General features: G+C 45.8%; 1 protein-coding gene across 1 annotated transcript in view; it reads left to right on the forward strand.

Annotated features, from left to right (window-relative positions):
- Positions 1 to 11,545: 11,545 nt before the first annotated feature.
- The window catches only part of SLC4A11 (solute carrier family 4 member 11), a 140,797-nt gene continuing 128,992 nt past the window's right edge, over positions 11,546 to 23,350 (forward strand). Inside the window, 1 exon segment of the mRNA XM_050895679.1 lies at positions 11,546 to 11,688. Within this exon segment, the coding sequence (XP_050751636.1) occupies positions 11,547 to 11,688 (142 nt within the window). The 5' untranslated portion in view covers position 11,546.

Below are 23,350 nucleotides of genomic sequence, written 5' to 3' on the forward strand. Positions count from 1 at the left end.
CACCGGGATGGTGAGAATTAAATCACAGGGTACCTATGGTCCTCCACGGAGAGGATTTGCAATGACTTACAGAGATGCGACAAGGTTTTGTCCCTGATGACAAAAGCAGTGTTGCTTCAGCACAGCCGAGTTTTTCTTTCACTTAGGCATTTTCTTTTGGCGAAATCAGGAGGTCGCACGAATTTCTGACTGTCCCCTGACCTCTGAACGTCAGGCAGCAGCTGCCCTCCTTGTATGGCCAAGGAGATGTTGACCAGTGAGAGCGTGCAGCACTAGCAGCATCAGCTGCTCAGTGTCGCTGACCGGCACTGCTAATGCATTAGGAAATCAAAGCGGCTCAACAGCAAGCGCCATCAAAAGGGGGGTCTTGTAACCCTCTTCATCAGGTCTCTGTTCACTGTGGTCAAGGTTGCACAAGCTTTCCCGAAGACTGCTGCTTTACATCAAAGAGGTAGTGGATAAACAAGGGAAGTGGTATATTTTCTCTAACACACTGTGCTCTCACCTGGGCTCTCCCTGACCTTTTGCTGTGAAATTCATCTGAGTCCACGAATTTCTAAAACTCTGTTGAAGTGCTGCCAAGGCCCTTTGAGAGTTGCCCATTATACATCTATTTCCAACAAAAAAACCCCAAACTGGCAACCTTTTTTCCATTCCATTCCATTCCATTCCATTCCATTCTGTTCTATTTTTTTCTGATGCAGCTATGATGTGCTTCCTAAACTGACCCCTTTGAAGTCTGACTAACAACTCTGTTCATTTTCCCCCTCACTCTGGATCTGCTAACTACTCGTCTGTCTCCTTGTGCCCAAACACTGCCTCTCTTTCTCTCCTGAGAAGTCCAGATGGCTTCCTCTCTTTTCAACACTCTCAACCTTTCCCTAGATGTCAGCGTGAGGAGGACAGGAGGTAGGCAGGGTTTCTTCCTAACATTGGCATTGGTTCTCCTGATCTGCTTATTCTCACCCCACCAAAGATAAGTTCTCCCAGCCCCTCTGCTTCTTCTCCCAGGAGGCTTCTTGTCTTCTGAGATCACAGCTCCTACCTCAAAGGTTATTGCCCTGGATGGAGTTTCGTGTTGGCAAACGAGCTGCTCCGAGCTGCTCCGAGCTCCAGGCTAGCTTCTGCATGTTGAATCTGCATTGCACTTCACTGTGTGATGCAGAGAGACCTTTATGTCCCCTTTTGACCACTATAGCTTGTATCCTCCAGTGTCTCCCACAAACAGACCCTAATCTTTGTACTTTTTTATCAAGCCTGCAGTGCTGACCTTTTCAGGTCACTCTGTTCCTTTGAGGCAGTTGTGGTGCAGGAAATCATCAGCAAACTTATGAGGGACTCCTTTTCAAACTCTCCCCTATGAGTCTGAGGGCAAGATTTGTCATCCTTTCACTTTTTCTCATCTGATGTTTACCCTGGGAGGAGCTGTAGCTCCAATATCTTAGTGGGCAAATCCTTTGGGATTGGAAGAGGTCAGGTCCTTCTTGACAGGACTTTGGTGCTTTGCCTTGTTTTCCAGAGCCTCGTGCCTACAGCCTTGCCCCTGAGCTATGTGGTCACCATGAAACCTTGTCCAAATCTGTACAAATAAGATCTGAAAGGCAACAAGTATATCTCCAGCGCCCAGTGTGAGCCTTAATGCAAAAAAGTAGCATTTCCTGGTTTAATCCTGTTCCTGATGTTCTTCTTTTTTTTAAATTATTTTAGTTCTGTTTAAAGATGTTGTTTTTCATGAATGAAAATTAACCTTTTGACTGATTTGTGGGACAGTGTCAGGAAATAAGCAAGCTGCTTACATGTTCTTTGCTACTTTCCTTAAATCACTAAAATAATAATTAAGTCTGGACAAGACTATTAAATTAAGAAGACTTGAACTCCTGTATAGAACAGACCTTTTCATTTCACCCTGTTAGCCCTGTAAGGAGACTGATAGCTTGTGTTTGTCCAGGGCATCTCTTGCAGAAAGACATTTAGCTTTGAATTCAAGAAGTGAAGCAGGAGAGGACTCTGCTGCCCTCGGAGAATTTCACTTCCACTGTGAAAAACTGAGACTTCATTTCCCATTCCACTTTATCTGGCTTTAATTACTGCTGAGAGAATAGCAAAGTGACCCACGTAGCCCCACAAAATCCCCCTTCCTCTGTTCAACTCCCTGTACAAGTCATGGTGCTCTGTGCCGCCGTGCCCTGCTGTGCTGCGTCTCACCATCCTCACTGGAGAAGAACTGAAAAATCATAGAATCATAGAATCATAGAGTGGTTTGGGTTGGAAGGGACCTTAAAGATCATCTAGTTCCAACCCCCCTGCCATGGGCAGGGACACCTTCCACTAGACCAGGTTGCTCAAAGCCCCATCCAACCTGGCCCTGAACACTTCCAGGGAGGGGGCATCCACAGCCTCTCTGGGCAACCTGTTCCAGTGCCTCACCACCCTCACAGTGAAGAACGTCTTCCTTACATCTAGTCTAAATCCACCCTCTTTCAGTTTAAAGCCATTACCCCTTGTCCTATCACTACACTCCTTGATAAAGAGTTCCTCCCCATCTTTCCTGCAGGCTCCCTTTAGGTCCTGGAAGGCTGCTAGAAGGTGTCCCCGGAGCCTTCTCTTCTCCAGGCTGAACAACCCCAACTCTCTCAGCCTGTCTTCATAGGAGAGGTGCTCCATCCCTCTGATCATTTTTGTGTCCCTCCTCTGGACCCGCTCCAACAGGTCCATGTCTTTCCTGTGCTGAGGACTCCAGAGCTGAACACAGTACTGCAGGTGGGGTCTCACCAGCGCGGAGTAGAGGGGCAGAATCCCCTCCCTCGACCTGCTGGCCACGCTGCTTGTGATGCAGCCCAGGATACGGTTGGCTTTCTGGGCTGCGAGCGCACATTGCTGGGTCATGTCCAGTTTTTCATCCGCCAGTACCCCCAAGTCCTTCTCCTCAGGGCTGCTCTCAATCCACTCATCGCCCAGCCTGTATCCGTGTTTGGGATTGCCCCAAGTGAGAAACCTCTTGCAAAGGCCATTAGCACAAAACAGCATTGTTAGCACATATGCCTTAACATAGGAAACTTCTTTGCAAGGAAGCCTGATCTCAGCTTCTTCAGCTGGAGAAGCATGTCTTCTTGAGCTCTCAGTTAAACAAAGCTGGGAGTACCAGGGAACAGAATTTCAGAAACAGCATTAAATTCACCCTAATGATTGGACTAATTAACAAGCAGTGGAGCCTGCCTCCGCTGGGAGGTTTCCTCAGCCCTGTGGTTATTCATTATGGCATTTGTGATTTTCCGTCTGAGATGGCCTCAGAATTAGGGGGAGGAGATATTATTTCCTAGACACAGCATGGTTTCTTCAGCGCTTCAGAGGCAGTGGGTTGGGAGCTGCATCAGACGCTGCGACCTCCAACTACAATGTGAGTCATGACAGAAATTACTCTCCTCTGTCTCAAGAGGAGAGCTTCGCCCTGCACGAAAGAAGGCCAAGCTCATGGGGGCCATGAAGCAGGTTGTGAAGTGGTGGGGAGGTACAAGGGGATGTTTTTGTGGGTTGGTGTTGAACAACAACCTGTCCTTGGCTCTTCTTGAATGGCAGAAAGGGGAGATGCAAGTGCCCTACAAAAAAACCAAGGAAGCCCCAATTTGAAGGGACAGTATGTACTGCAAAGTAAAGTAGTTTCCCTTCAACTTAAGTTGCCTTTGGTCTTCTTAGGCCCTGTTACTGGGAGGTAAGGGAATCAGCTGTTTTCTCCTAGGTGTTTCCTACCAGAGCTAGTAGAGATCAAGCGAAAGAGGGCAAAAACTGATTATGTCAACAAAACATGCTCTCACATCAGCACAAAAATGAGCATCACACCCACCCTGTGCATTGGGAAAGAAAAGCTCTGGCACAGAAAGCCACAACTTCAAGCTGAAGTTCAATCCCGTGCCTTCAAAGGGCTGATGGGCACCAAACTCCAGAAAATGACTTAACTCCAGTAAAATCAGTGAGAAAGCTCTAGATTTACCCAAGATCAGAATATGGTCACAAGGGCTGGTTGCTCCAGCTTAGTTCAGATGGAGGATTTAAAACACAACCCAAAATGCAGCACAGCATTTACTGCCATGTTGCTCGATTGTGTAAAGCAAAGACAAACTTGTGGATTTTGCCCTAGGAAAATGCTTTCACTCCTCTGATCCACTGTAGCTGAGTGATCCTCGTATTGCTGAGCAGTTATATTTCATTCTCTCAAGGATAAGGCCTCACCCAAAGCTCACCAAAGTCTATGAAAAGACCTTGTGGAGGCCAGTAGATGTTAGACCTGGCTGTGCTAACCTGCTAGGAGATCACCAGAGCACATGCTGGAATTGTTCACTGCTTTCTTCCATCCCCTCCGGGACAACACTTATTTTTATTTGCTTATCAGATTGATATATGTGATTTCACAAATAAATAGGAAAGATAAGAAGATCATAGTAAGAGCCTTAATACAGACAGAAAAGCAGTGGAGAGAAATGGAATGTGATTATTGTTTGCAAGAAGATTAATACAGCATCAAACAGAAACGCTGTTGTATTTCTAAACCTTATGTAACTTTTTTTGCGGTCACTGCTTTCTGAGACATCACAAAAGAGCTTTTGTCATCAACACCTGAAGGGTTTCTAGCTGCCTCTTCAAGCTTTTCTCAAGTAGGGACTGCAATGGCAGATCCAAATATGCTTGACAAATTCTTCTTTATTCTGCTTCTTTTTTTTTCCCTAGGGATAAGTGGTTTCTTTTAATAACGCTTAATCAACCCAATGCACGATAACATTCATTCAGCATGAGAGAGGCATCAGGCCTGCAGGGCTCGCAGCTGCAGAGTTCAGGTTGGAAGTTCAGCTCCAGCTGTGTTCCCAATTCAGTCCAGCACAGGGCAAGCGTGGTGGGACGAGATGCGTGTGACATTTAGGCAACTTTCCCGTTTCTGCCTGCAACATCTACCCTGTGAACGCTCTCTGGGATGAGAGCCTTCACCTTTTCAGTGCCTTCTCCAGCACTGACATTTCAAACAGCCGCAGTGAACTCAGGGGCAGAGTTAGCGCAGGGCTGTTCCCACCAGCACTTATTGACTGTTGTCTCCTTGTAAACAATAGTGTCTTCTCTAAAATGTAATTGCATATTATCTGGTGAAACTGAGGGCTCCATCCTCATTGGCAAAAGGGGAAGCTCTTGAAGTTAAGTAATGGTATTCAGTCAAAAATAAACACAGCTGAAATTGCTCAGTTTGGACTATGCTGCAAGGACTTAGCAGCTGATGACGGCAGCTACTTCTCTTTTTCTCAGAGAGAAATCTCCTGGCTATTGAGAATATGGAGAATTTTTGGCTGAATTCAGGAAAAAAAAACCCCACACTTTGTGTTGTAACCTTGAATGACAATCAATTAATGGTGTTTGGGCACCCCTAACTTGCAAACTGCCGCAGACAGGAACTCATCCTTTGCTTCATGAGCTTCTGCAGATGACACCGGGAGAGTGTTATACCCTCCTGTGTAACAGACATCTGCAAATGTTGTCAAGAACATTTTCATTGTGACTCCCTCCCTTTGATTTTCTTTTTTTTCCCTATTGTAAGCAGCTTTGGAATTATATGCTTAAATCTAATCATGAAATTAGGAAAACAGTTATCCTAATTAAAAGTTGATGACAAACCTACACACAGCCTTATATGGCCTTCTTTCATTTTGCCAGTGAAGGCTGGCGTGAGAAGATGTCCACGCTGATACATTCAGTCAGCAGCCCTGCTCCGTGAGAGAATGTCTATTTGGGTTAATATAACAAAAGCAAGTTGGTTTTACTCTTGGGAGAAGGTATGAGTTTACATAAAGAGCTGAAAGCTGAGTGTCTTCACTCACAGCCTTGGCCGGGCTGCTACCTGCGACAAATGTTGTCAAAATATAGTCTTACTAAAAGGCGACAAAAGGGAGTTTGGAAGCCACAAATGTTTCTCTGTCATTCGCTGTTTCTCCAAACCACACGGAGAGATTGTTTCTTTACTCCAAAGTCAGGGCGTGAGTCTCCTGTGTTGTTAGCCGTGTAGCTTTTGCTTCCCTCCTGCTGTTTTTTTCAAGGATGGATATTCAGCTGCTTAAATATATCTGCTTTGGCAAATCCACCTGCACAATCTTAGTCTTTCAGCACAAGTGTCATCTTGGCGTCTTGATAGCTTTGGTGAAGTTAGGTCTTTACATTGACTTGGTTGTCCTATCAAGGGACACGTGTTGATCCCACACTGGGGGCACACGGTGAGCTGCTCTTCCAGACTGTTCTGCTTCCCAATTGCTTTTCCTCGGCTCTCACCCCACTGGGCTCATACTGGTGGAGCAACCAACACACTGTGTGTCTGCTGGTGCAGTCCAGCTCAAGCTGACCATGAATTCAGGTGGCTCTCACTGGGAGCAGCGTGAGAAAAAAGCTATCATCAGGTCTGTTTTGATATGATTCAATGTCCATTTGTTGTTGTTGTAGGCCATCCCGATTTCAGTTTGCATTTCCACAGCAAACTGCCCTGTGAAATAATTCCCAGCAGTGTGAAGACATTGACAAATGCCAGCACTGTGACAGAGCAGTGTCACTACAGCTGGAGATTTTCTGTGTGTTTTCTGTGGTTCATAGAGAATACACACTACAAAACTGAAAATACTTTCTAGGAAAATGTCTCTGTTGACAATTCACAAGAAAGAAATGTTTTATATGGCACAGTGTACTCAGCACGTCCCAGTTCTCATGGTCCAAAGCAAGTCCAGTTGTGTGCATCATGCTCCTCTCTCACTTCTAGCCTTGACCCCATCTTGCCACCACATCAGCCGAGGTGAAATGCCATGTATCAGGGGATCCTGAGAGCCACACAACCACGGTACGTCATGGGAGACCCAAGTGGGGCTGGTCAGCTGCTGGATTGGTCCAGGATACGGTGCAGCCTTACAGCAGGACATCAATATCAAACCGTGCTATGATGGTGCCACTTCCTCTAAAGCAAGTGATCTCCTGGCTTTGACTCAATCTGAAATCCCTCCATAGAGTCTGGCTCCTGGCTCAAAAGCCAAACTTGCCCAAAATGTCATGCACAGGGCCACCGTTCCCATTCAAGTCTTGCTCCTGCTTACTGGATAAGGACAATTCAAGAGCTGTAGGACTGCAATATAGTATATAACTAACTTTCAGAGAGGCTGTAATTTGCAGTTCTGTCTTTAAAAACATATTTTACAGCTCAACATCCTTGATTTCCAGGAACTCATGAATAGAGAAGATATATTGTTCTTGGTAACTAAATAATATCATTAAAATCATTATGAATCCTGCAAAAATTATTCCTGTCTACCTAATTTAATCATGTAACAATGGCCATTATTAACTTGTCTTCTGCTGTTGCCATTTGAGATTATGGCCCTGGATGCATGGGTAGCTATTATATGATTCAGTTATTGTAAATGTGCATTGCTCTTAAGTGCTCGAGTGCCTATCCTTCAGTTAGCTCCCTGAATTTATCCATTCCAGGGCAGTATGGTGAAACTGAAGAAGAAAATGAGGAGTTCAGGGAACAACAGAAAGATTAACTCCTGTCCTCGTCATATGGATTAGTGTCTCATGGCTGAGTTCTCACGTCTAACTACACAAGAGATCCAGTGGAAGCTCTTCCTATGATTGACAATAACATCGCTCTGTGTGGCTTCTCGAGTGTCTATAAAAGGTTGAACTCCTTAACATCATGGTCACCTCTATTTGTCTGTAAGGAATGTTATATTTTTGAAACCTACAAGTTTCAGCCAACTTTGGCTCCATACCCTCAGGCTCTGTCCCACAAGTCCTCAGCTGCAGAAGAGAGAAAGCGAGTCCCTGTCTGTTCTCATCCTTAGATTTTTACCGCATGCTCCAAGACTTCACCTCAAAAACGTGGCACACTGAGCAGACGGCACTCCCCGATAGTGTGATTGTCTGACCTCCCCTTCCACACACAGCTTAATGGAATAGGCCTCATTTCCTTAGGAAACTGGCTTCTAGGGGGAAAAAAAAATCCTCTACCTGTTTCTCTCGTTCCTTGGTAATAAAAAACCAGCGTATTGTTTCCCTGATCACAGATTTGAGCTGAACCAGGCAAATCTATTGGAGTCCCAAAAATAAAAAAGAATAATAAATATAAAGTCCGCCTCACTTTTGGATTAAATCACTGCGAGGACGATGTCAGCCTCAGCAGAATGTGTTTCACGAAGGCAAAGTCCCTGCAGAGAGCAGGGCAGGACTAGAGCTGGGGTTCGCCTGTGTCTGTAAGGGTGACTGCTGAAGGTGCTAAACTTGCCTCCGCCTAACTCTCATTTCTCTGCTGCAATGGTGTTTATCCTCTGCACTACAGGAGCAAATAACAGTAGTTTCTAGGCATCTCCAGCAGGAAACAATGGTGTTTCTGGCGTAAAAAATGGAAAATAGGAAACATTATCAACCTACTTTTCTAATGCAAGGGGGTACATAGGAGCATCATGTGGGAATGTACATGTTATTCCTACCCAACTCCTCCCTGGTTGTCGTGGTTTAACCCCAGCCAGCAACTCAGCACCACGCAGCCGCTGCCCCCTCCCCCCTCCCAGTGGGGTGTGACAGGAAGATGAAGAGGAAAGGGAAAAAAGTAAAAACTCAACTGGGTTGAGGAAGCTAGCTAAGATAACTACTATAGAAAGGAGCTGGAGCCATGTTAATAACTACAGGTAAAATATCATATACTAATATTATTAATACTAACAATAGTAATAATGAAATATTATAATAATAGTAATGAAAAAGGAATATATAACAAAAAAAGGGGGGGGGGGGGAGGGGGGAGAAAAAAAAACAGTGATGCACAATGCAATTGCTCACCACCCGCTGACCGATGCCTGAGCCGCAAACAGCCCCTCCCGGCCAGCTCCCCCCAGTTTATATACTGGGCATGACGTTCCATGGTATGGAATACCTCTTTGGCTAGCTCGGGTCAGCTGTCCTGGCCATACTCCCTCCCAGCTCCTTGCGCACCTGCTTGCTGGCAGAGCATGGGAAACTGAAAAGTCCTTGGCTTAAGATAAGCGCTACTTAGCAACAACTAAACCATCAGCGTGTTATCAACATCATTCTCACACTAAATCCAAAACCCAGCACTGTACCAGCTACTAAGAAGAAATTAACTCTGTCCCAGCCAAAACCAGGACACTGGTGTAACTTTTTACCCCTTTCACCAATTCCAACCAAACCTGACAGAGCCACAAAACTACTGATTTTCCGCAAGTTTCATGAAAACAGACAGCTGAGCAGAGGTGAGAGACCTCAGAAATCTCCTATGCACCCTTCCTTCCGTGGCATGTCCATGTGGACAGCAACACATCCCGCCCCCAAACCTATAGGAAAGCAGACATCTGTGTTCAGTTATTGCCACAACTATTTGTTTTTCAATCTGCTTTTATGTGAGAAGGGTTAAGGATGCCAGATTCTGCTCTGGATGTAGGTGCTCACATAAGAGCAGCTCAGGTACTCAGTTAGAGACGTGTGTGATGGTATCATCCTGCCTTCTTGGAGACACTACATGTCTTCATTAAAGAGTGGCTTGAATGAAAGATGCTCCATCTTTCACACTAACATCTCTGTGAAGTTATTGATGTTACTATTGAAAATTGCGAGACAGATCCCAATTAGTGATTGTAAATGAGACCAGCCGGAGGAAATCCCTCTTGATGGGTGACCTGATCTCTGATTTGAGTCCAATCACACTGCCGCAAAATGCTGGCACCAGTTGTGATGTATAGTATAACCTAGCTGTCAGGGACAACATGTTGGAGAGCTGAGGTAATTTCCATGCTGGGTGGAAACTATTTTCGCAGTGGAATTCTTGCATTTCATTAATTACGAGTTATTTTGCAAAGCAAATGGGTTGGAGGATATCCTCTCCCTGTTCCTGGGCAGTGTGGTAGAGATGTCCAGCCAGGGCACTGCGCCTGTCAAGGCAGGGATCAGTCCCTGCAGCAACTTGCCACAAAATGGAGTCACCTGCAGAAAACAGGGGCTCAAATTGAGCATCTCCCCCTAATCTCCCAGGCTCACTGCAGCAGCTGTACTGAGGGGACAAGAACATTATCCCCCTGTTTCAGAGCTTTTTGCAAGTCCCTATGTGCTACCGTATAAAAACCAACATGGAGTTTGCTCTCCAAGAAAAGCCATGCCACCTTCAGAGCAAAATTTGAACGATGGGCTTTAAGTAAGGCCAACAGCTTCACACCGAGGATGGAGGATATAAAGAAATAGCAAATAACTTCCCTTCTAGTGAAAGGCTCTGATGAGAGGAGGAACCCCTAATATCTGTAATTGAGCAGATCAAAGTGAAGAGACAGAATAAAATACAGTTGTGGTAAAGCTCATAACTTTGTACTTTAATGAAGTTTTTTTGATTATTTTTTCAGATCCAATATAATGAGCAAGTGATGAACATTTGCACCTGGTAACGCGAGGGCTGTGTGACACAGCCCTAGGTCATACAATACAAAAGAATGAGATAGTGTGTCATTTAGTGTCACTTGAGTAGGTGCTTGGTTGTATTTTTTTTTTTCTCTTCTCAGAAACTGGGATTAAAGCCTCTACCTGAGATATGGAGTCTGTAATGATACTGACCAGTTGATTTTTTTCTTTTTTTTTTAATATGGTTCCTTGACATTTTCCATCTTAGTTATCAGGAGCCCAGTATTGTGAGACAAAGTATAACGAGAAGTGCTCTGATACCAGGACAAGCAGTTATTCTGGAGAAGTATCAGGAGCATGGGATTATATCAGAAACCCTTGTTACAACCCACAAAAACATACCCTGGGAATAGCACTGAAAAAGCAGGGAAATGAGTAAGAACCAAAAGCAAACTTAGCCATATGGTCTAAGCTCTCCCTGTCAGGCAGTCCCCAAAACATCTCACAGACACAAATCCCAATTCTTTTAGAGATCTTTCACCTTATCACTCACCATGGCTTCTCAAAGCCTCTCCAATCCCTAGGGGATGCTACTAGGAGGAACTTTTGGGGAAGAGCCCTTTCCTGCCCCTGTCTCCAAGTGAACCAAGTTTCCCCATCAGCCTGCCCAGCACCACCTGTGCAACCTCCATCCCACCCAGTGCCTCGTCCACCCCAGCACCGGCTGTGTTTTCAAACCCTAGGAAGATTCCAGAAAGCAGCCGTTAAACGATCACCACTGCCGCACCAGCGGACCACCAAGCTGAACATCTCTAGCTACTCCTCATCAACCCATCTCTCTGCCTGGAGGAGAAATACTGCCTGGCACCCTAAGTACTTGAATATTAACCTCCCTAGGCAAGTCAAGCCTGGGCTGTTGGACCACTGGGCTTTAACCCAGTGAGCTGAGGAGCTTCCCCCACCACAAAGTGTAAATGAGTTTATAGGAAATAGCTGAGGGTAAAGGCTAGGGTGGGTGGGGACGTTGTCTTCCTCCCCACCCTTATTAGAGGACCTGGCCTCCTTTCTGTGTGCTCTCTCCTCTTCTCCAGTGGTGGAGAGGAGCTGCTTCTCCCAGGTTTGTGGTGGGGGTGATGAATGGGGTAACCCCTCTGGGAGCCAGCAGAAAGGGAGGAGAGGGAGGAGGCAGTGCCCTCCATCCCCTGAGCCCTGGGAAGATGAAAACTGAGTCGAAGGAGGTCCTGAATGATGAAAATGGGCTCTCTATCCAGCAAGGTAAGTTGTGACTTGGGTCTTTTGCTCTTTCTTGTCTTTTTGTGGCTGTTTGAAGTGAAGGGAGACAATGTAAAGATGCAGTGAGTAGCTGGGCTTTGTGTGAGGCTGGTGAAGCAAGTGAAGTGGAAAGTGGTTGAAGAGCTTGGTTAAAGGGCATTTGGTTTCTGATTTTTTTTTTTTAATGGATTTGGCTCTTTTTAGTCTGTTCTTGAGGAGTCCTGTTTGTCTGTTGTGCCTTTCCTGAGGAAAGCAATGTTCAGGGGTGATGATTGTAGAGACCTCACTGTAAAGGGAGGAGGGTGAATGAGCAAAGCTGTGGGATGATGTGAAACAATGAAAGGGACAGAGGTGAGAATTTTTTTTTCCCCTTGAATACAAAGGCTGATGTAGGGATGGGTTTTGCTTGAATGGTCTTCCAGTATTAAGTTGCTACTAAAAAAACCTATCCTGTTATGTGTCCCACAACTAACTTGTACTTTTACCTAATAAAAAGTCACTGGCAGAGAGGCTACACCACAACCTGGGTAGTGGGGAAGCCAAAGTGACAAAAGGCTGTGTCTCTATTTTCCCTTAAGCGGTGGCATCTCTAACTGTGCTCTTCAGGAGAAAAGGCAGCTACTGCCAATAGTTCCTGGGAAGAAATTTCCATGCTGTTGTTCAGAGGAACAGCTGAAGAAAGCTCTTTGTGCCTCCTGTGGTAGGATAAGCTTGTGAACAGGGTGATGTATGAGCTATTTGAGCTAATGCAGGAAGATTTTCCTCCCCAGGAGAAGCTCAGCGTATGGGTAGGAGACTAGGCGATGATGGTGCCTAGGGATTTCACCTAATTCCTAATGAGAGCCTGGGCTGGAAGGGGATGAAATAAACTGAGCATGAAAGGAGCTGCGAGCCCTTTGTCACCAGGGATGAGGCCACAACCTGTGTAATGCTGCATTGAGTGGCCCGGCACAGCTGCCTTGGGAGACAGTGTGAGAGATGAAGAAACTATGGGGACAGACCCGTGCAATGATTATTCCTCCATCCACTTATGAGAGCAGCCTTTGGGCTGTGCCTGTTACCTCTGGCTAAAGAGCCACCTTTGAATGAATGCTGGTGGTGGGGCAATGGGGAGACTTCTGTTGTTCCAGGCGTGATTTATCTTCCCTTACTTGCTGTTTCTTCTGGATAGGTCTTGATGGACCAGGTTGCTCCTGAAGGGAAAGAATGAGAGATGTGGGTAACCACCAGGTGGGAACTTGTATGTAGGAGACATGAAGGGGATCGAATGTTTGGTTTCTTTTTCAATCAATGTGTTAGCTCTGGGGTACAGGCAGCTGAGATGAGCTCAATGGAAAATGTTCCCAGGCATGCAACTAGATGATTAGGAAAACACCCGCAAGCCCTGAGGCTGCTGCTGATGTGGGGTGCTCTCCTATCTAAGAGAATATGTTGTAGCTGGTGGCCTGCTGTTTGGGAGAGGCTCAGGTGTGTTTTATCACAGAACAGGTAATTCAGTTATCTACTGCACCCACCTGTATGTCACTCTTGCTCTGGAGTTCAGATATATTCTGCAAACCAGCCATCCAATACTTGTTTCTGCTGCTTAGGACTTGATTCAAGGATAACTGCTGTGAAAAAAGGCACTTTCCCTCCTTCCCAGGGCACCTTGGTCTGTCCCTGTGTCCGCTGCTCTTGCTGGGGAGAAGCTATAGAGGAGCAAACTGTCCTCCTCCCAGAGGCTGAAAAACTTCTTTCTGCATGGCCCTGGGAGAAAACATGAAACTGAACCTCCCCACAGTTTTAATTAATTCAAAGCAATAATCTAATTTGCTGAACAGTTGTGAGATATGGAACTGACCCAGAACATTAAATTGTCTCCCTGCCCTGCAGTGAATAGGAGCTACAGTTCAAAAGCTGAAGGCCCCTGTTATCTCTTGTGATGGATGCTCCCTCCCAATGAATGTCTCCTGTGATGCTGTGTGCTGTCCCTGCAGATCAAGTTGGGGGGGTGTGGGAGTTACATGGGAGCCCCAAGGGAGGCTCTGGGGAGCAGAGAAGACATTTCCCTTTCATAAGTCAATTGGTCGTGACAGAGGAGCTCCCTTTGGAGAAGCAGTGGTTGGGAATCTTCTAATTAAGTGTGCCTAGCTGGGCTCCCCTTCCTGGAAAAGCTTTGGTTCAAAGGGTGGCTTTCAACTCTGAACTTCACAGTTGCCTAGTATTTGAGAGTGACCTTAGCTAGAACCCTAGTCTACTGCAAGATTTTTCTTTTAAAAAAAAAAAAAAGACTGGAATTGAAACTCAGACCTTAAAATAATCCTTGCCTTCTTGATGGGATAAGGTCTGTGCATCATCTGCTTTGTCTGCAAGTTCCACTCCCATTTTCCTGGTTGCCCTCTGTCACCCACCCCCCAAATCCTCTGTTATTTAACCCACTGACCAATCTTAACTGTATTTGATGGGAGTAGGTGGCTCGAAGGCATTCAGGTTCCACTGTATCCAGTGATGACTTAATCCCATCACTTCTGTAATTATTATTTCTGGTAAAGTGGGAATCTTTAATCCCCAAGACCTGTCAGCAAAAGGGAGAAGTGGAGCTGCCTTCTGAATTACCTTCTGGATAGCAAACTCGGGGAAGGATTTCCCCTGGCAGAACCAAGGGTGGGTGCTGTAAACCTTGTCTGCTTTACTGTTGAATTGGGCTTTTGACCCTTCATCCCAGTGACCGACCCAAAAATACAACTCCCTAGTCAGACAGTGCCTTAGAGGATTCAGCAGCTACAGTCACCTGCCAAAAGCTTCTACTTCACACGCATGCATGCACATACAGCTTGGCTAAAGCCGTGCCTGGAGAGAGCTGGAGTGAGCTGCTGCCCTTTGCCAAGCCCTTCCTCAGTCCCATAATTTACTGGTATTGATGTAAATTATGTACTGGTATTCAAGTTTTGCTCTCCCAGCAGAACGCAGGGTCAGAAGTAGGTGAAGTATAACGTAATTATCCCAGCTGCACGCTCATGGCAGGAATTGAGATATGGGACATGCTGATATCCTCAACCATACAATATATATGCTAACATAGGAGACTGAGGGCTGGGATGAACTCCAGCTTAGCCAAAGGCTTCTCCTGGTCTGGGTAGGGGACAGAACAGTGTAATACAGAGGACAGGAGGGGCTCCCATTGGGTGGGAACAGTGGCTGGGACTACTCTTATTTCCTTGTGTCCACTTGACCTCTCTGGTGTTATCCCTTGGACTGATGTGTGGTATCTGACATCAGCTTGGGGGAAACTGGGACGGGATGTTTTGCCTTATGGGATAAGAGTGAGAAACACTTAATAGCCTCTGATCTGGGATATCAGTGGCCTGTCTGGGTAAAAATGGAGGGTGGTGTTCTCATGAGACCTCAGATAGATGGTTTTTGGGAAAAACAAGCCACATCCTACTGTTTATCAATAAGAGAAGTGAGTTCAGAGATCTTTTTTCTTTTTTTCTTTTGTAGAGTGAGGTATTCCCAAGGAGGGAGCTATTCTTTTGTGAAAGGAGGGTTGCTGTGTTGTAGGTTGTTGCAACCAGCACCTGCTGACCCCCACCAACCTACTGAGCAGGGATGGAGGGACTTGGCATTGTGGCTCAGCTGCACCAGTGCTGCATGGGTTGCTCCTCAGTGAGGAAGCTATGTGGGTGTGGGAGCCTCCAGCCACACACCTGGTGTGTAGACAAGATGATGTAGTGTTGTTGGGAATTGAATCTGCTGTGTAAATTCTGTGGTAGAGCTGCTTGAAAGGTCTGCTGGAGCTTGGAGAGAGCCCTCTGCACATCTGCCCCCCCTCAGCTCTGGCAAGGGGCTGAGTCATTCTCATGTCTGGGGTTTTCTGATCTCTGTGTGGCTCTTTCTAAAAGTTCTGTGCAGTTGGAACTAATGGATGTATGTTCCCAGAACAAAAAAAATGACATCAGCCTTTCCCATAAATGGAATTAAGGCCAAAGCCTCCAGATGTCACGCATTGGGTTTTTTATCTCCATTTGACTATAGGAACTCTTCCTTAACAATTTGCAGCTAATGAATAGAACAAAATGCAGAAATCTGCACTGGGTTATAAAGAAATGAATGTGTTTTTAAAAACATAATGCATGTTGACATGGGTGTGTTAGGGCTTGTGGCTGTAGCCATCTAGGCAAGGGGTATATTAATAACACATGGTAGCTATGAGTGGTGCCTGTAAGACCAATGTAAAATAGCCTATAGGTATTCCATGTTAAACATCCTTTCTCAGCATGTGCAGAACATCTTTGCTGATGGTAACTCTCCTCCTGCGGGTGGTACTTGTGCTGTTGTGCTCTTGCTGCTACGATGGCAATGCGATGTGTGCCTAAGCCTGTTAGCTGAAGGACTGGTCAGGACCCGCTGCTCCTGCTGTGAGAACATCTCGATTGCTAGCTGCCTCATGCTAATCAAATCAAGCTTGTTGCTTAATTTAATTGAAACAAAGAGGGATCTGATATGTGGCATCTGTCAGCAACCTCAGAAGGAGGTAGGGATGCAATTTGTGTGGTAGGCAAGAGCATTTGAAGTATTTCCTAGAATGTCATGTTTCATGGGAAGTGCCCTTAATTAGGTTTGGATATTTCCACACTTCCTCACCAGACTGGGAGTGTGTTGCTCAGCTTGATACCAGTAAGGAACATCTCCTTTGTCAAGTTAATAAAGAAAAAAGTTTTAAAAAAAGAAAATTACCTGGCCAGGCCTTCTGTATTCATAGTTGGTTCCATGGTATCTTCTTTAAAACACAATAATACATTTATAAATGGTAATGAAAAAAATCCCCAAAGCTTGCAGCACAAGGCTACTACAAACATATTAAGAGGCTTTTTGAGGAGGAGAGTATGAGGGGTGATTTTCATACCCAGAGTGTTAACTGAAATCAGAGCCAGTGATATAAGGGAGCTGAAGGCTGTGAAACTTTAATATCCTGGCTGATGAAGTCCTGCTGGTGAATGCCTGTTGAGGATCCAACTTCTGCTGGTTGAACACAGTGCTGATCCAGTACCGAACTGCATGACAGCTGGCTCCAATTGCCTTCCTGGTTTTGTTGTAGGGTAGAAGGAAAACAGAGGCTTTAGCTTCCCTCAAAAGTCTTTGAAAAGCCTCAAGTAAATGGGTAGCTCTGTCACAGCAGGAGAAATGCTGCTTGTGTACCTAAGGAACTTCTTGTTCTTGGACGGGTGGATGAGAGACTTGAGAGCTGAGCGACTCGCAGCTCTCGCGGTTGGCGAATGTGTTACTGGTGGATGTGGTGTGTCTGTCCCGCTAGCCTGAACTTGTGCGAGCTGTGATGTGTGCCGACCTTCCCGAGTCATTAAATATGAGCTGAAATTGAACTTGCATGAACCCACTTTGAACTAAGAAGTTGGTGCAATGACATATGCGAATGCTTAACTGGGTGCGGATTCTTCATAAAACTGTTTCAAGTGTTGCTTCCCTAATGCTTGTGTGCTTAATGGCTCCTGGCGTGGGGCTGGGGGATGCTGGTCCTCTGCTGAGGATGGTAGAGTAAATACCTGCAACAAATGCCCATCTTGATTGCCTGGCACAAAGCCACAAGTTGCAGGGTGTTGCTGGCAGCATGACTCCTCTAAATGATGCAGGGGCGAGAGGCTGGTGCGATCAGAGCTTGGGAGGCTGCAAATGGGCAGATCTGCAAAGAGCTGCCTTGCTGCTTCTCGGTTCACCTGCACCAGCAGCTCCTTTTTTTTCCCCTCCATGCACTCATTTTGTAATGTTTACATATCACTTGAATACTGTGAATGAAACTTTAACACTGAAAATGGCACAGGCTTTTTCGATGCTGATTTAAGGTACTGAAAGGACAATGGCAGATAACTACACTTTAGTGGCTGAGTAGTAAGAAGCCCTGACTGGGATAGCTCAGTTTGTCTTGCTTTTTCCAGAAGCGTGTTGCAGCTTTAAAGCTCAGACTGCCCAGTGTTTGAGATCACTTGCGTGCTAGAACAATGCATGAACTCATCTTTGTTTTAACTGAAATCCAGGCTGGGTTGTTGGGAGCTCCTGTTTCTCCTCTTAACTGTGTAAATGTTTTATGAAGTGAGTATAAAGTCAATAAACACTTCCTGTTTAATGTCTGCCTCGCTGCCTTATGAAAGATGCTTTATAAAAACATCAGATGTCTCGCCCAGCACATGGCTTATCTCAGGTTCCCTGCTAAGCATGATATCAAAATTCACCTAGTAGAAAAAACTTAGAGAAAATAAACTTGTGTCTTCCTCTTAATGATGCTGCACAGATTATGCAGTAACCCAGCATATTGAAATTGGATTTTGGAGCCAGCCGAGCTTCAAATCCTGATGGGAAGGCTCATGGGAAAAGCTGGCCTGCACCTAGTGTGGAGAGTGAGCACTCAGCTTGCTTCTTTCTTGCTGCTTTTCAGTGTGACAAATGAAATTTGAATAATTGCTATGTAAACTGAGAGCAGTTGTTGGATCTGAGAGGGCTGAAAAATATGTGCGTTTCAGCTTTGTTTGCTCTGTCGCTGATGTTGATTCACGTTGATCGTGGCTGGAATCTTAATGCTGTGGAATACAGCAAGCATTTCTATTACAAAAGGAAGGCAGATTCCTGTTTTGTGTGACTCTGCAAAGCTGCAGTTGGTGTAGTCAAACTGGGCACAGGCTCGTGGTTGGCAACTGCCTGGTATCAGCAAGAGCTTTGTGCTGCCAGCATCTGTCTGCACTTGGCCAAGGCAGTCCTAGGCCAAAGGTGGGTGCAAATATAAATGACTGCTGCGATGCAGCTCCTAACCTTGTCTTTGTTCTTCCTTATATGTGAGCTGTTGGCAAGTGTGTCTAGCAGGTATTGGGCTTTGAGTTTGCTCTGCTTATATACACACTTATTTTTTTTTCTTGTTCCCAGGTCTCTACAGTGCTTTTCTTCCTTTAGTTGAGGGGAATGGCCCCTGTGGGAGATGTTATTTAGACTCTTGCTCTGTTCAATCAGGTGGAATGTCACTTAGAGTGCAGCTAACACACAACATGTGAAACAAGGAAGAAGACTTGGTGGAAGAAAACACTGGGTGTTTTTTTCCTTAATGGTTGTGCGTATGTCTGTATCATATCTTAAGATGATGGTGACTATTTTCAAACTGCCTGATCCTCTGGAAGAAGTTTCCTGACAATAACAGTGCGGTAGCTGGCTTGCTGCTGAGGGCCACCTCCTCAGCCTTCACCAAGATGAAAAGACCAGCTTCTCTGTAGTTCAGTGTATCAGACCAGCGTGGGGTTGAAGGAGGTATCAGTAAGTTTCTAGAGACCCTCTTTTTCTTCCTTCTTTCTGAAAAGTAGCTTAGCCACAATTGCAAATAGCAGGATCTGTCATGTGCTCTGGGGTGGAAGTGCTAAAATCTGAATTGGTGTAGTAAAAAAGTAAGTAATGGAAGTTCCTTTTCATTATCAGGGACTTGTTGCTGATCCCCTCAGTTTTGGGAGCCCTCGTGTAGGTGACACATTGAGCTCTGCATCCACTGAACATCTAAAGCAAAAGCTGCTCCCTGTGCTGAATGGTGTCCAGTGGAAGTGAGTTGGGAGACGGGCACTATTCCTACCTGTACCTGATGGAGCTGCTCTCTTCTGGGCAGCCTCAATTCTGATTTCCAGGACTGCTGCACCATGGGCTGTCTCTGCTCAGCAGTTCAGCAATTTTAACTTGACTTGCATCTTCACATAAGGTTAAAGAGGACTCCAGCTTTACAGCTGCCTGTAGCCCAGATACTAGTCATGAATTTAGTGACTGTAAAAGTCAAGTTTATTCTTCCCCCAGATTCTTTTTCTTTCTCCACCTAAAGCTTGGAAACTGCAACTGAACCTCTTGTGCTCCTATTCTAGCCTGGACTGCTGAAGCAGTTTTGCTTGAAAAGTTTAGTTAGGGTAAAACCTAGTTCTCCCATCCTCTTTGGTTTGTCTGACTGCTCCTCCAGTAGACAACGGCATGGGCATGCCTTTTCTCTTGCAGGAGAGCCCCTGCTGTTCAGTTACAATGATTGCTCTGATGGGACCTTGCAGGTAATGACCTCTGTGTTGTGCCCCATGTAGGAGAGACTGAGTCAAGATGAATTTAGCAAGTAGCCTCTAGTATAGATGCTGTTTTATTGCTCTAAAGCTCTTTTGTGCCATTATAGTTAAAATTAAAGGACAGACTTAAGATAATGCCTTCCACTCAATGTGTTGTATCTTATAAAAGTGCACAAGCTGTGACTAGACAAGGCAGCAAAGCTCTTGGAGATGGAGCCGTCAGGATGATATTACTGTGTGTGCATGACTGCTTGCTAGCTCCTGCAAATCTGAACTTGAACAGGGCTGGGCTTTCTCGGTTCAGAGGATATCTGCTCAATAGCCTCTCAAATCAGTTGGAGGTGGCTCCCCATCTCTGAAGTGCACATGAGGAAGGCTGGAGATAGGAGGTGCTGACAGCATCTCATCCCTTGCCAGGGTAGTTATGTGCAGCCACGATGAGCCTGAAAAGATAGGATCTGAGACCCATTTGGATGTGGTGAGGTCACATTGACAACAGAGACACCATGTTTCACAACTCTCATCTCATCAACTCCCAGTCTGAAGGAACAGGGATGTGTGATAGCTGGAGCCTGAAGAGGACTTGCTTTTGAATGGCTCTCAGTCTCGGTGCAGATACGATCTGCTGTTGCTTTTTGAAATGGCTTGCATGGCAGTGGAAAATGTCTCTGTCCCTTTCCCACCTGGAGGAGGGACTTAAGGTGATGTGCTTAACACTTCGTCTGGCTGGGGAGCCCGTCTCCCCTGACGCCTTTAGGTGATAAGATCTGGTAGGTAGGCTCCAGAAACCCTACAGCAAGTCCTAGCTAGCTGCTCTTGCTGGCATCCAGTTTGCAAACGGCAGTGCTATAAACTAATGCCCAAGAGACCAGTTGAGTGTGGCTCCAGGACAGAAAACAAGCCACAGTCTAGCCTTGGTTAACACTTTTCTGTTTCATGTCTGTGTTTACAGCAGCCTGCAATTGGGCTGCTGTTTGTGATCTTTGATCTGAAGCTGTGATGCTCCCAGCGTGACCATACACATCTTCAGAGGCCAGCTCTCCTCTTGCCTGAGAAGGCTGCTGAAATCTCAACTGAATTTTTTGGGGGGTTTTGGAGGGGCTGCTGTTGCCTTGTCACGGCTGCTGAACTTGGTGGCTGTGGGCTCTGTGAAATGCAGGTCATAAAAAGACAGTTCAAAGGAAAAATACTAACTTGGGTTTAGCTCTTTCTTTGAAAGACCTGTCTGGTTTTCATTAGTGTTTTGGAGCTCTAATTTAAAATCTCTCTTGCTTGTTAAAAGCCCTGAGGTGAGACAGAGGACTCTTGGTGGAAAAAGTATGGTCATGATGGCAGTAGGAAAGTAAATGTCTTGCTAGTATGCCTTGGATAAGGCATAGAATATGACAAGGGAAGCTGTCCAAATGCTTTCGATCCTTTTTAGGAAGCCACTGCTGTGTAGCCAGTCTGTTTGCATGGTCTACATTGGTCTGAGGTACTCAGGTGGGCAAACACCACTATTTCAGATCAATGTTTCCTTGCTGAGTGGTGCTTACCTATCCCCAAAGTTTCTTAGCCTTAGCAGACTAACATACTATTGCTCTTAATGCATCTTGTAAACAGAGAATTTGCATCCTGGAGTGAAAAAAAAAAAACCCAAACCAAACAGAAAAACCCAACAAAACTAACAAACCACCCCACAACTTTGCTGTGTTCTCTGCAAATGGACTGTACTTTCTTCCTCTTGCTCTCCTAGAGGACTGTGTATTGTCTGCCTCTGATTGCTATCTCCTGGCAGGCCAGTCAGGGTTTCCTTTGATTTGACTACCTTTAGAAACTGTGATTCTGCAAGGAAAGCTTGTGATCTGCAGCTGTCAGAAATGCCACTTGCTCCAAGTCCGAGTGCTCGGAGGCAGAGAAGCTGGTATGGGAAGGTGTGTGCGCACTGCTGTGGCTATCTGTAGTCCTCCTAAGCAAAAGGTTAGGAGGACATGAGTAGGACAAAACAGAGGTGTTTGGCAGGGCTTTGATAGAAGCTATATTTATATCCCCTTTCAGCCTTGTAGCATAACTGCTTTCTCTGTGGGACCAGCTATCGCTATAAGGCTGGGGGTGGGATGTTAATGTAAGTTGTGGGAGAAGAAATGTAAAGCCTGTCAACTGCTGAGGGCAGCTCACGCTGATCCAGGCTGACAAAGCTAATGTGGTGCTGTGCTATGGGTCTCTTCATCCACCTTTCTGTGTGTGCTGACACCAGGTCCCTCTTGCAACATGTTACTGGGGCTGTGAGTTGGACAACAGTGAGTCAGTGGTGGCCCTGGTGGGACCTAAACCCTCTGAATGGTGTGTGCGCCATGCATCTCCATAGCTAAGACTGTCCAGAGGACAGCCAGCATGTGTAAGCGACATGGTGTTCAGGCTCTATGGGACAGGAGAGCTGTCATGAAGGCTGGCAGGAGGTTCTGCATGCAAGCAATCCTCTGCTCCAGCAATGCTTCACCTGATGACCTCTCTGGTGTTGAGACTCAGCTGTGGTGCTTGAATGGCCTTAGAGGAGCAAGCATATGCAATGCTATTTTATTCCCATCTCACTTCAGGAGCTACCCACCTCAGGACAGCTTTCCTGTAGTGCCCACACTGAGGGAGCAAGTGTGTGAGATCTTTGCCTTGGCCATCTTGCAACTGAAAGGCAAAATCCCGCAACAGCACCCCTCTAGCCCTGTTCTGTATAAAAGTACCTGTCTTGAGGTTACTCCAGGTAAACTTTCAGGCATGTTTTTAAGTTTCCTTCAGGGACGGGAACTGTTGTTTGTCTCACTCTGTGACATGACTCACTGGTGCTTTCAGCAGCAACAATGGCAGAAATAGGCAGCCTTTCTTACACTGTGATTATTCTTAATTTGTACAGGATAGAGAAGTCTGTAGTGGAATTTTACTTTACCTGTGTGGCTGCTATCCTGAAGGGAAAGTACCTTTAATTTCTTGACCAAAAAGATTGGCAGTCTTACTTTAGTAAATATTTAAATTTATACTTTGTAGAATAAATGAGGTTGGAAGGGAGGTCTGGAGGTCTCCAGTCCAACCCCTTGCTCCAAGATCAGTGGCTTTTAAAGCTAGGTCAGGTTTCTAAGAGCTCTGTCCAGTCAAGCTGTGAGTACTTCCAAGGATGGGAGACTCTCCCACGTCCCTGAGATCCTGATCCAGTGCTTAAACACTGTCATTAAGGAAGAAATAAAAAACTCCACAATATCATTGAGTTGGCCTTTCTATTTTTACAGCTAGAGTTTGTTACTGTGCACCTCTGAAGTCTGTCATCTTTATTGCCTTATGCTAGGTAGCTGTATGCAGCAGAGATACCTCCTTAGCCATTTCTCCAAGCTGAACAGATCCATTTCTCCCACTCTTCTCATACACTGTATGCTCCAGTCCCTGGTTGTTCTGGTATTTCTCTGCTGGTTTCACTTCAATTTGCCTCTTGTGCTGGAGGGCGCAGGACCTAGACGTAGCGCTCCCGATGTGGTCTCACCAATGCTGAACAGAGGGGAGGAACTGCCAGAAAGTTATAGAAGAGCTTCCATAGCCACGATACCTGGCAGACAGTGCCATGGCTGAAGATGCAAGGG

The sequence above is a fragment of the Gymnogyps californianus genome, chromosome 4, assembly GCF_018139145.2.
Source record: "Gymnogyps californianus isolate 813 chromosome 4, ASM1813914v2, whole genome shotgun sequence".
Classification (NCBI taxonomy): Eukaryota; Metazoa; Chordata; class Aves; order Accipitriformes; family Cathartidae; genus Gymnogyps; species Gymnogyps californianus.